General features: G+C 52.5%; 1 protein-coding gene across 3 annotated transcripts in view; it reads right to left on the bottom strand.

Annotated features, from left to right (window-relative positions):
• SHB (SH2 domain containing adaptor protein B) overlaps window positions 1-13,694 on the bottom strand; it is a 136,773-nt gene that overhangs the window by 24,049 nt on the left and 99,030 nt on the right. For 2 of the 3 annotated variants that reach the window (XM_032306805.1, XM_032306806.1), the window contains exons 4-5: window positions 7,673-7,844; window positions 1,004-1,127 (exon numbers count right to left, since the gene is read on the bottom strand). In XM_032306805.1, the coding sequence (XP_032162696.1) occupies window positions 1,004-1,127; window positions 7,673-7,844 (296 nt within the window). The remainder of the gene's footprint in view (window positions 1-1,003; window positions 1,128-7,672; window positions 7,845-13,694) is intronic. The other variant, XM_032306804.1, reaches the window with a different exon arrangement.

Raw genomic sequence — 13,694 nt, 5'->3', positions numbered from 1 at the left:
CCTCCTTGGCTGCACTGCTGCTACTGTCTACACAGCCGGCAGCCACATCCCTGCAGGCCCTTTCTCTATCACGTGATCTCTAAGAACGGTGAGCAGAAAGGAGAGGAAGCCAGGCAGAGGGTTTCACTGCTTCTGCTGGTCTGTGCCAGCTAAAGGGCCACGGTTCTTCAACCCCAGTCTGTCACTAACTCTTGTGTCCTTGGGAAACCTCTCCTCTCTCTAGGCCTCCATTTTCCTATCTGTAAAATGGGTTTTAGACCATCTGTTGGTTCCCATTTGGTAACAGCACGGAATAAGGAAGTGCTCAAGCAAAAAACCTCTCTCTTATTTCAGGGCTGCCTATCAACAGTGATGCTTCATGGGTTAGAAAGACCCCACAGTTTTACAAGGCTGCCACAGATGACAACACCAGCAGGATTCTTCCTGGCTTTTCCCAGTGCTCCTCAAAACCTCTGTGACCCACATAAAAATCAGACCTGTCTGAAGAGCAGCCTGGAACCCATGGAGAAGGTTGTTCCCACAGTGGCAGCAGGGTGCTGGGGACAGTCAAGCATTTGGTTCTGAATCCTGGCCCTGTCCCTTGGGCCTGCCAATCCCCCTTATAAGCCTCAGTTTCCTCGCCTGCAAAATGGGGACAATATGTTCCTCATCAAAGGACTGTTGGGAGATCTGAGAGAGGACTGAGGTATGCACAGAGCTTCACTCGTGTCCTGCCTCACAGCAGATACAGAAGCTATTCTTGGGTATTTCGTATTAAATCTTAGGAAAATGAAAATGCCCCATCTCTTCTGGGGCAGAAAACATTAAAAACTCCTCTGTCTCCCAGGAGAATAAGATCAAATTGAAAAACTGAGGCTTGAAATAACTCACGCTGGCACATTTCTGTGGCGGGGGTGGGGGTGGGGGACACACTGTGGTGAGTCTTGCTGCCACAGACACAAGGACTGGGCAATGCTTCACTGGAGGCTGCCGACGAGGGCTGAGAGGGTGAATGAGGCTGTACTTACTTCAGGGAGAGGGAATAGTCATGCTTGCTTGTCTGGCTGTTCCGGACAAGGTAGCTGCACTCCTTGCAGAGCCGCAGAAGGTTCTCGGCGTCTCCTCTGCTGATGGCTCCATGATACCAGCTGGGGAGAAGGGAGAGGGTCAGAACCCAGCATGGACCTGACCCCCACGGCCAATACCCTTGCAAACTCCTCCTCAGAGAGGCTCAGCCCCCTCGGAGGGCAGCTGGCACGTCCCAGCCGCCTCATCACGAGGCAGGGGCACGTGTGTGCGTGTATTCAGAATTCAGCACAGAATTATGTGTCTGCTGCACATGCACTCCTGGGGAGAGAACAGGGAATGGACCCGTGGCCACCTCCCTCACGGCACTTACCTACCACAGGTGCTATGGGAGGTGCTACGGGGGGACGGAGCAGGGCTGTGTGGTTTGGAGCTCGGGGCAGGGGCTGCTATTTTAAGCAGTAGCCAGGGAAGCCTTCCGGAGACAGTGACGTTTCAGTGTGGGCCTGAAGGAGGTGAGGGAGGAAGCCACGAAGGAAGGAAGCTGAAAAGAGCGGTTCTGGCAGAGGGAGGGGCAGCAAAGGCCAGAGGCAGGAGTGAGTGCCTGACGTGCTTGGGAACCAGCAAGGCAGCCAGCACGGCTGCAGTGGGTCCAAGGGGAGGGGTGAGCCAGGAGGCCAGAGGGCAGGGCCGGGGCAGGGTGCCTTGCACACAAGGAGAGGACCCTGGCTTTCTCCATCTAAGTGACACAGAGGCCATCAGAGGGTGCTGACAGGAGGGACACGTGTTGCCTCTCTGTGACATCTATGGGACAAGTGGGCGGTGCTCATCACTCAGGAAAGCAGGCAGCTGGGTGGGGGGTGGCCAACCAGTGCTTCTGGCAAGCAAATTTGGCATCGGCTAGGCCCTTGGGAAGCCCGGAATCACCACATCCAGGTACCACGCGGTCAGTGGGAGAATCAGAAGGGAGGGATGCCACGGCAGACAACCTGACAGAGGCCCGTGGCTACAGGACAAAAGAGGAACGCTGATCTTCCAGATTGGGAGAGCTGAAGGTAGAACTGCGGAGGAAGAGTGAGGATCACGAGACGCGAGTCAGAACGCATTTTTGTTTACCTTATAGTGTGGGCAGCGGGACAGTGGTGATAGGTGATACAGGGCCAGGAAGAGAACCACAGGTGCTAGATGGCTACAGAACCGCAGACGACATTCCCCCACCCCCACGCTTGCCAACTGGGCAGTCAGGGGCGAGCAGCAGAACCCGATTGCATCTTAGGTCTCTATCCAGTTAAGGTCACTCCCCCCCCCCCCCGCCCCATTTTAGGGTGTGAGACTTAAATGGGATGATGCCTCTCTCTATCAAATAAATAAATAAAAATCTTTAAAAAAAAAGGGGGGGGCGCGCCTGGGTGGCTCAGTGGTTTAAATGGGACGATGCATAGAAGGGCTTATGTAGAGCCCGGGATGGGTGTTTCAACAAATAGCAGCTCTGAGCATCACCAGAAATAGAAGGAGAATGAATTCTGCAGATGGCCGTGGGCAACCCCCCCAACTATCATTATTTGGGCTGCTGCCCACCTGTAGTCTGCATTTCAAATTTGCAGGTATAAACAGGGATGCTGCTGCCTCCTGGCCTCGGCCCAGGACTGCCCTGCAGACAGGACCTCCGAGAGTTCTGGGAAAGACATTCTGCGCGGGGAGAACCCGGGCACTGCCTTACACCGTACGCCTTCTACAAGGCAGCATTCTGAACAGGTAACAGCAGTTACCTGTTAACTTCAGAACCCAACCTGCTTCACAAAAGCACGGACTGGAGAGCAGATGTGAGTGTCCCTGCCCACTGCGCATGTGATGGAGTCACTGACCGCCCAGGAGATCACTCACAGGTCAGCCCCGGGGCTGGACATCTGGAGGGGACACTCGCCAAGGGAAATGGTAGGAGGAGTGTACACCTGCCTTCCTTTCTAAATGTAGAAATGAAGAGGAATATGAAATTAGGGATTGCATGGGCTCCCATAGGGAAAGCACTTTCAGAGATGTGAAGGCTGAAGGCACACATTAGAAGGTACATGAGACTGCAGTTTGGAGAAGTAGCTAGACAAGGATGGAACAGACTTTAGAACTGAAAGTTAACAGATCTGGCAAGGCTGTTTTCTGGGAAATTTTACCCGTGTAACACACCCCTGGTAAGCTGACAAACTTGTTGTTTTACTAGGAAAACAAGTTCCAGCCATCTGAAGCAGAGCCATCCTCAGGGAAAGACCTAGAAGAGGTCTCCAGGGAAAGTGCTGCCTGCTCTCTGCCCCTCCCTGAGCACGAGCTGGCGGCAGATGGGCCTCCAGAGGCTCGGGATCCCCGTTGAAGGTAGTGCCTGATAGGGAAACAGGATAAGCTGCTGGCTCCTTCCCTGCTGCCTAGCTACTACACCTGGAGAGAAGGTTAGGGACTTGGGCCGAGATTCAAAGGAGACTCAAGCTAGTTTGGGAGAAAAGGGCCAAAGGACATGATCGGGGGCTGGGGCCAGCTACTGGGCAGCCGGCTGGCATGAGGCTGGCCACCAGGAGACAGGGTGGGCCTGGGTGGTCCTATGGGGGCTGAAGGCCAACTGCTGGGTCCAAGTAGGCTCTGCCTAGACTGAAACAGAATCTAAGCACTAAACTAAACTAAACTAAACAGAATCTAAGCACGAGGTTGTCTGGGGGATGTGCTGGAGTTTGCAGAGCTGGCCAGTCAGGCCTGTACTATGGGTATTAGGAGGACCCAACCACAGCCATCCAGCCTATGCAGTACCCACTAGCTCATCCAAAATTTACAACATCCTTGATCTCATGGGGCTGAGGCAGAGAAGAGGGAGAGTCAATAAATAGATTCAGGACACAATTTCAGAAAGTGACAAGTGCTATGCAGGAATCCTGAGTTTGTGCTAGGCAGTAGGACAGGGAAGTGTTTATGTTAGAATGAACAGACAGGGGAGGCCTGCAAGGAGATGACATTTGACCTGAGAATCTCCTTCCTGAGAAGGAGCCAATCATGTAAAGAACCAAGGAAAACACGCTCTCTGCAGAGGAACCAGCAAGTGCAAAGCATCTGAAGCAGAATGTACAGGGGGTGTTCACAGAGCAGGAAGGCAGCAAGAATGGCCCAGCTCTGGGAGCACGGGGAGTGCTGCAGGATGGGGGTGGACTGGGAGGCAGAGCCCCATTCCCTGAAGCCTTGGGAGCAAGGGAAGAAGTCTGATTCCATTCTAAGCACAGCAGAGGGCAATGTGTTTTAAAGAGAGGATGCTGGGGTGCCTGGGTGGCTCAGTTATCTGGGTGTTATGATCCCAGCATCCTGGGATCAAGCCCCCCATCAGGGAGCCCGTTTCTCCCTCTCCCTGTGCCTGCTGCTCCCCAACTTGTGCTCTGTGTCAAATAAATAAATAAATAAAATCTTAAAAAGAAAAAGAGGATGTTACTTGTTCCCGATGGTCTTATAAAAGGCCAAGCAGGTTCTCCTAAAGAGGGGCTAGCAAGGAAGTGCAGTGGGAGATGAGGCAGGGGCCTTTTGCAGTGGTCCAGATGGGAGGTGGCTCTGAGACAAGAGGAACAGATGGGCACGGCCTATATTCTGGATGCAACACTAGCAGAAGTTGCTAGTTCAGATGCGTTAGATGCTAGTGTAAGGTTAAAAAAAAAAAAAAAAAAAAGGAAAGCAAGAGGACTCCAGATTGGTGGCTTGAGCAAGTAGGTACATGTGACGCCATGTATGGAGGTGGGAAGCTGGGGGAGGAGCGGGTGTCCGGAGCTCAGGAGCCCAGTTTTAAATACACTAAATTTGAGATGCCCATTCGTCAGCCAAGTGCAGATGCCAAGACAGCAGCTGGATGCAGGAGGTGGGCGTTCTAGGAGAGGTGTGGGCTGTGGAGGCACGCTGGTGACTCACCACCCGGAGCCTCAGGTGACTGCCCAGGGAGAGCGTGCAGCTGGAACCCGAGCCCCCGAAAGGCCAACCTTCAGGTAAAGCTGAGGTGAGGAGCCAGAAGAGGTGGCCAGGGAGGCAGGGGAAAAACCAGGAACAGACTGTGTCTCCAAAGGAGGGAGCTGACTACTGTCTGTGCTCAGTGAGAGAGAATGGGGGGTGATGTAAGGGAGACAGACAGTGGGGAGAGCTCTTTGGGGACTTCACCCATATCCTGGACAGCACCTATTAGTGCCAGGTCCCATTCCAAAGCACCACGGACGCAGTGGTGACCCAGAGAAGCTTCTGTCCTCACAGATATCCAACAGGGGCAGGATGCCCGCTGGGTCTAGCCATCTCTGGATCATATTTTGTTTGTTGATTAAAAAGGACATAGTGGGGACGCCTGGGTGGCTCAGTTGGTTAAGCAGCTGCCTTCGGCTCAGGTCATGATCCCAGCGTCCTGGGATCGAGTCCCACATCGGGCTCCTTGCTCCGCATGGAACCTGCTTCTCCCTCTGCCTCTGCCTTCCACTCTGTCTGCCTGTGCTCGCTCTCACTCTCTCTCTCTCTGACAAATAAATAAATAAAATCTTTAAAAAAAAAAAAAAAGGACATAGTGATCAGAAACAAGCAGACCCTACCACTGGATCTGGGTAGCTGTGACAGACGGTTAGCCGAGATGCCCGCTGGGAGTGCTCCCCCACGTGCTTGCTACAGCAGGCACAGGGCGTCATGAAGGAGGCTGAGGACCTCCCCACATGACAGCACATGTTGGAAAGGGGCACAAGAGCCAATGACATCATTCGGAAAACCCTGCATCCTGCTCGCCGAGGGAGCATTTCCTGTGAGGGATGCGCTGCCGGCTATGCTGAGGCCAGAATCCTGCACTGGAGATTAATATAGTACATGACACACACGGGCCTGTCTCATGAGGGATTGGCTTGCTGTCAGCTCATCTCCTGTCTTTATGGAGGGCCTACTCTGTGTCAAGTGTGTGTGAAGGGCTGGGGAGAAGAGTGTGTAAGGCGGGAGAGAATGTGGGTTCAAGTCACAAGCCTGGAGCTCCAATCCTGTGAGCTATGACATTCTAGCCAAGGCTCTATGTCTCCTTGAGTCCAATTTCTCATCTACGTGATGGGGATGATAACCCCATTTATCGAGTATGTGCTTGTTAAGAGGATGCTACAACTGAAGGTATCAGCACGAGACCCAGAACCCGCTTCATCAAGCATCTGGAGAAGCTGGCCATAGCCCAGGTATATGGAATGGCGAGAAATGGAAAAAGCAGTGTGTGGGCAATCCGCAGAGTGAGCAGCAGGCTAGGGAGACGAGACTTTTATCCTGGAAGTGATGGGGAGCCACTGAAGGTTTCAGGGCTCCGCAGGGACCTGCGCACAGTAAGAAGGGAAGTGATCACCATGATCAGAGCGAGGGCTGGTAAAGGGCCTGACTGACAGTGTTGGGGAAGAGCAGGGAGGGAAAGGGGCAGCAGGGATGGGACTGGGCCACCGACTGAGGCGGGAAATCTCATGGGAAAGGGCCTGAGAAAACCCACATCAAGAGTGTCAAAACCAGGGGTTTCTGGGTGGCTCAGCTGGGTAAGCAGCTGCCTTTAGCTCAGGTCATGATCCTGAAGTCCTCAGATCCAGCCCCATGGCTCTTTGTTCAGCAGGGAGCCTGCTTCTCCCTCTCCCTCTGCCTCTCTCTACTCATAGTCTCTCTCAAATAAATAAAATTTTTTAAAAATCTTAAAAAAATTTTTTGAGTTTAAAAAAAAGGACTCTCCCTCTGTCCTTCCCCTTCTTTCAAATAAATAAATAAATCTTTTTTTTTTTTTTTTAAGATTTTATTTATTTATTTGACAGAGATCACAAGTAGGCAGAGAGGCAGGAAGACAGGGAGAGGGAGAAGCAGGCTCCCTGCTGAGCAGAGAGCCCGATGTGGAGCTCGATCCCACGACCCGGGGATCATGACCTGAGCTGAAGGCAGAGGCTTAATCCACTGAGCCATCCAGGTGCCCCTAAATCTTTTTTTTTTAAAGATTTTATTTATTGGGCACCTGGGTGGCTCAGCGGATTAAAGCCTCTGCCTTCAGCTCAGGTCATGATCTCAGGGTCCTGGAATCGAGGCCCGCATTGGGCTCTCTGCTCAGTGGGGAGCCTGCTTCCCTTCCTCTCTCTCTGCCTGCCTCTCTGCCTACTTGTGATCTCTGTCTGTCAAATAAATAAATAAAATAAATCTTAAAAAAAAAAGATTTTATTTATTTATTTGACAGAGAAAGACACAGAGAGAGAGGGAACAGAAGCAGGGGGAATGGGAGAGGGAGAAGCAGGCTTCCCACTGAGCAGGGAACCTGATGTAGGGCTCGATCCCAGGACCCTAGGATCATGACCTGAGCTAAAGGCAGATGCTCAACGACTGAGCCACCCAGGTGCCCTTAAATAAATAAATCTTAAAAACAAAAAACTGTCAAAGGCTTGCTCAATAAATACCAAGATGATGTGAGGCAAAACCATCACAGTAGCTAACAAACAATTCTAATTTATAATAGTCCAAAGTAAGGGTGGCAATACAGCATGGAGGGAGAAAGCCCAGGGTCAGGAATCTGGAGCCTCCGTTCTATCTAATTCTGTCAGCCACTGACTGACTGGAGGGTGGTCTTGACCTTCTCTCAGCCTTAACAGTGACTAGAGCTGAGGCTGGGCCTTGCTCCCTCAGAACTTACATTTGCTTTTCCAGTGGGACAGCAGGATCCACTCTTTCTCCCAAGATCCCACAGAACTCAGGGCTCCCATGCTTGATGGGCTTGAAGCCCCCTCCCGGAGCTCGAAGCTGGCGCCGCCGGTCCCGGGAAGGCGAGGGGGATGACTGCCGTTTCTCGTTGCCGTTAAACTGGGCTGTAGGGGAGAGAGAAGGTGCATGGTCACCAGAGCTCAGCCCGAGGGATTACTGGGTGATGCAGCGTGGGGTCACAGTTGATTGTTCCCCTTGGGGGTTTACGATCCACAGAGGGAAGAGCTCCAGGCAATTAATGAACGTGGTTCAAAAGGCCTGAGTTTCCTACAGCTGGTGCCGTCAGAGCTAGACAATGCACTCAAGGGGCTGGCTGAGTCTCCCTCCAGAGGCCACTGAGCTCAGCCTTAGCTCCAAAGGATGCCCCCCGCTATCTCCAGTAAAGGGGGGCATGGCACCCACAGGGGCTCAGTCCCCTGGACAGTTCTTAGGGAGGCAGCTGTTCCCCATTTTCTACCTCCAAGTGGCTCCCCTCCTCCCGTTTTCGCACCCCCCACAGGGCATACCATCCACATCTCCCCCCTTTCTCCTGGGATGCCCCTACAGAGCTCCAATCAAGGGTCATGCTGCATCCCCACCTGCTTCTCTTCCTTCGGTGCTCTCTGCATGGGCCCCCCACGCAGCGAGCCCTGTCCCGGGCCCAGTGCCAGGGGAGACTGAAGCAGTGCACAGTGCAGTGTGCAGGGCCTGCTGCAAGCTTCCTCCCTGCCCTGGGCCTGTGAGAGTATCACGCACTTCCACAGGCTTGGGGAGGATACCTCTCAAGGGCAGGACCTCAAAGATAGCCCATAAAGAAAATACTGAGCTGAACCTGGGAGTCGCCAGAAGCATTCCTAGAGACCAGTTAGTGCCCCTTGCAAGTTATCTCTCCGGGCTTCAGTTTCCTCTGCTATAAGGGGCAATGGCTGTACCCACCTTGTGGGGTTCCTGCGTGATGGCACCCAGATCTTAGCAGAGTGCCCAGCATGTAGTTGCTGCTCAATCAATGTTATTAAAAAATATTTACTTTTATTATCATCTCTGCTCAATGTGGACACACTATTAGCTACTTCACGTAAGTGTCCAAACCAACCTGAGTTCCTCTTCCAAGCTTGTCAGTAATTTGCTGTGTGCCTTGGCTAAGCTACTCAACCTCTCTGAGGCTCCATTTCCTACCTGCCACAGAACCTCGAAGATCAGAGAGAAGACATCCTAAGGGCCCAGCACACAGAGTGCTGGGTGAATGGGCCACGCCCTGGGGAACACGGCTCCCAAAGCCAGGTCCAGCTGCAGGCCCACAGGCACATGATGGCAGGAATCTCTTCTCCAAAGAACAAGCACAGATGTGGCCAGCTGTCCTTTACCCTGGCGAGCCACAATGGCGATCAACCTCACATTCATGAAGGTGGCAGGAAACCCCAGCCCTGAGGGTGGTGGCCAGTGGTGGCGTGCCGTCTATGGGACTGTGGAATGTGGATGGACTTGTTCTATGTCTCAGCCTCTGAGCGAGATCACCCATCAGGACCGCAAAGCATTGTCATCCCTCCAAGACACTCTTCTCCATTAACCACTACGGAAAGCAATGGGAGGGGAGGTTCCTGACTACAGAAGGCTCTAGACATGCTAGACCATGGGTATGTGCTCATTCTCATGAATGAGGCAGTGGCCGGTGGCCTGTCCATGCCATCGCCCCACTCCTCAACCCTCCTTCACACGTGCCAGGCGAGCTTGGGGCTAGAGGAACAGCCGTGAGCAAAACAGAAATCCCTGCCCGTGAGGCTGAGAGTCTGAGTGGGGACAGACACGATAACCGAGATTCCAGCTGTGTAACTGCTGTGGATGAAACCAGGAAGAACATTCCAGCCAGGGAGAAGAGAAAGTTCAAGGGCCCTGAGGTGGGAACATGCTTAGGGTGACAGAAACACAGTCCAGGGGGAACAGAGGGTAGTGGGAGGAAGCAGTGCCAGGTCATCGGGCACCATGTCTTGCAAAGGAATTTGATTTTATTCTGTGAGAAATGGGGAGCCACACTGATGTTGGTGGGGTGGGTTTTGACCTAGCACTTCTGCACAGGACCACTGTGCTGAAGAGAGATGGGAGGACGGGGCGGGGGATGGGAACTGCCTGCACTTCCTGCTCAACAGTGCCAACTGCTCTTTAAAAAGTTGATTAATTGAGGGGCGCCTGGGTGGCTCAGTGGGTTAAAGCCTCTGCCTTCGGCTCAGGTCATGATCCCAGAGTCCTGGGATTGAGCCCCGTATCGGGTTCTCTGCTCAGCAGGGAGCCTGCTTCCTCCTCTCTCTCTGCCTGCTTCTCTGCCTACTTGTGATCTCTGTCTGTCAAATAAATAAATAAAAATCTTTATAAAAAAAAAAGTTGATTAATTGAAAGAGAGTGAGCTGCATAGGGCAGCAGTGAGAATGGAAGGGCAGGACAGGCCGACAGGCCTTGTCTGTGCATTCGCAGTGGAGTATGGGGGAAGAGAGGCTCGAGAGGCTACAGGCCTATGGCCTGAGCACTGGAGGGATGGGGCTGGCATTCTCCAGGAGGCGAAGATTCACAGAAAACTGTAATGAATATTTGTGAGGAAGGAGGATGGAGGCCAAACTCCAACCTAGAGATCCCCTCCACCACCCAGCCCATGAGGCCAGGACCAGCAGTGTGGAGTGGGGACAGAGAGATGACTCACTGGGGGCCGCCCTCTTCTTGGGCTACAGTTCTTTCCTGTGTCCCAACCATAAGGACAGACAGCAATGATAAGACCCTTCTAAGGAACAGGTCCTGGGGCTGGGTGTCTGAGGGAGCCCTCTTCCATCTGGTCAATAACCTGGGCTTACACAGTGGCAGTGAGAGGGTGAAGCCCGGAGCTCCAGCCCCAGCACACGTCACCGTGCGCCCCTGCCTGGCTTCCCAGCATCCTGGCTCTCCCACCAGGGCTCCTCCTGCTGAACCCCACCAGCCCTCACAGCAACTAGTCAAATGGCGTATATGTTCTTGGGTGGGGGTGAACACTTGGATCAGGTAGACAGGTAAGGGCCCAGTCACACAGCCCCCTCTAAAAAGAGCTGGGTCTTGACCCGATGGATGGGTTAATCAGGAATGGCATTCTCAGCTGGGGTTTTAGAGAGGTCCCTGCCTAGTGATGGAGATAGGATGTGGGGTGGCAACCAGGGAGACCATTTAGGGAAGGTAATGGAGGCTGAATCTCTCCATGGCGGGAGGGATGTAGGAGGTGACTTCAATAGGACTTGACACTCACGGCCTGAGCCAGGGAAGGTCCCTGTGTGGTGCTCCATCAAGAGGCGATCAGGGACCATGGAACCAGTGTGAACTCTTCCCTGGTCCCTCCCTCTGCTAACTTTCTGTCAGGAATGGAGGGGAGGCTGCTCAGCAGGCCCCTCGCCCCGGGGGGCTACGGGTCCTGAGGTGGGCAGTGAAGCAGCATGATGTAAGAAGGGGCTGGGGGGAGATGAGGTTCTAGGCTCAGTTTTGCCATTGGCTAAGGAGAGAGAGAGAGAGACCAAATGAATTATAAGATATATTCACTTCTGACTAAAACTAGAATTTGGAGATTTTTGCCCACATAAAACCCCACCATGTAACTCCTGGCACAGAAGAGGGAGGAGAGGCACGAAGCACGAACACAGACTACAGAAGGAACCCAAACTCTTCAGCAAAGCCCATGACCCCGTTGCCTTTCCAGCCTCACACCTCACCACGGCCACTTTGAGGCCATGTCTTCTGCCTAAATTACTACCACCCCACCCCCTTCTACCAGTCTCTCTGCCTAAGTGACTCCACTCTGGAGTCCACCTCTTCCAGGAAGCCTTCCCTGACCTCACCCCCTCCCCAGAATCACCATGATCTTAGTCTATGGCCTCCTAATGGCCAATTTCCTGGTCTGAGGCCCTGTGAGCCCCTCAAGAGCAGGAGCTGTACCAACATGTGCCTTTCTGCCCCAAGCTTAGAACATGCCTGCAACCCACCAGGTACCCAATGAACGACTGAAGAAAATTAATGAGCTGTTGTTTCACTTTATTGGGAAAAAAATACCGGTTTTCATACCAGATAAACTCGATAAAACCTAATAACATCCCAGTCAACACTGTAATTCCCTACTGAATTAATTTATACATTCGCTTGCAAGCTTAATAATATAGCCATATATTTTAGAGGGAACAGGTGGTGATGAATGACAGGCTTAATTAGGCAAATCATTTCACCTAAAATAAAATACACAAACTCCAAGTGCAGTGATTCAGCAGCAACAGAAAAAAAAATTTAAGAACAAAAGCTCCAAACACAACTGCTTTCATTCCTTCTAATTAAGTTTCTCTTTAATCTGCAATTTAAAATGGCAATTCTTTTAATTTAGTGATTTTCTGCAAAAGATAAAGACACAAACCCTCAAAAGAGTATCTGCATTTAGAGAAAAAATATGCCACCCTTGTGAGTCATTAGAATGACAGGACCTAATTAATTGCACCTATAGGCAATTACAAATGGAATCAGAGTTGTGCAGGAGGGAGAGGAGACTCGGGGGGCAGGAGCAGGCCCTGGGAGGCAGTGGGAGACGCAGCCCCACTGATGTGCCACCAGCCTCTGTCTCCAGGGCAGGTGAGGGGGCCCCTTCTCGATGCCCTAAATGTCCTTCCAAAAATTCTGGTCTAACGACAGGCCTCAGCCTTTAAAGACTCAGCTCAGGTGCCCCCACTACTGCCCTTTTAGGAGGTCTTTTCTCCATCCACATTATTAGCCTCCATCTCTGGTGGTCCCCTTCCTACTTGTGGGACAGATTTTATACCAATCGGTTCTGCAGTTTAGTCACTCACTGCCAATAATGGATAGCCCTGCCACCCTGTAGTTGATGGTGAGGGATGGGGACTCTGAGGTGAGAAAGAACTTACCTTAAAGGGTCTCAGAGATAAGGGGTGGGATGGGGGTGGGGCAGACAAGGCTTGAGCCCAGGCCTGTGTGTCACCAGGGTCAGCTTCCCCTCTGACTCCTTAGGACCTTCCTCCCTGTGGTCAGGCAGGGGCTGTGCCTCCCTCATTTGGTCTGTGGTGTACTTCCCACCTCTAGGCCTGGAAAGACCAGCCTCTGGCTCCATCCATGACATCTAGAAGCTTCTAAGACCTGGCAAAAAGCCACCTCTCCACAAAGCCTCCCCTATACTGCCTGCTGAGAGCCCCTTCCTCCTCAGAAGCACTTGGCACTGGGCCCGCAGCTCCACGGGCACTGCCTCCCACTCTACCCCAGTCAGCCTGGGTGTTCTGTGGGGGCAGGCGCCTGGCACTGATTCTCTTTCTCTTTCAATCTCTCGTTTGCCCCTAAACCTAATGCTGTCCTTGTTATGGAGACGGGTGTTTAGTAAATGTTTGCTTAGATGAAATAAATGTGTTCCTTTGGGGTCCAGCTCCTTCTTGTTTATCGTTCGGGGCTGGCCAGAGAAAACAAATTCCAAAAGGCCAAAGGGCCTTTAAAGCATAGCTTTGCAGGTCTTGCAACCCTTGCTGGCTCCTAGTGCCCCTGGATGGAGGGTAAACTCCTTGCTCTAGTGTTCAAGACCCTCCGTGACTAAGAACGAACCCAACTTTCTGGATTCATCTTCCCCTCCTGGGGTCCACACCCAGCCCTAGGCTCTAGTCACAAAGAATGGCCAGTCCCCAAATCCACCATCTGCCCTTAGGGCTCTGCTTTTCTTTGCCTGCCCTCTGGATTCCTTCTTCACCATCTCTGGGCGCACAAATCTTTGTTATTCTTTAAGGTCCAGCTTCAATGCTACCGCCCAGGAGAGGTTTCACCCTAGACCCCAGGTAGAATTCCCTTCTCTTCTGTGCCCTGCATCCCCTGGTTTCTGCCATTGTCTGATCCCACCCCAGTCCCCAGTAGTGTCTTTTCAGAACCAGATGGAGCTGGGGCCTCCACTGAACCTCTCCTCATGGCCAACATGCAGCCGACTTTAAAGAATGGCC

The sequence above is a fragment of the Mustela erminea genome, chromosome 12 (assembly GCF_009829155.1).
Source record: "Mustela erminea isolate mMusErm1 chromosome 12, mMusErm1.Pri, whole genome shotgun sequence".
Taxonomy (NCBI): Eukaryota; Metazoa; Chordata; class Mammalia; order Carnivora; family Mustelidae; genus Mustela; species Mustela erminea.
This window is presented reverse-complemented; position numbering and strand designations above follow the sequence as displayed.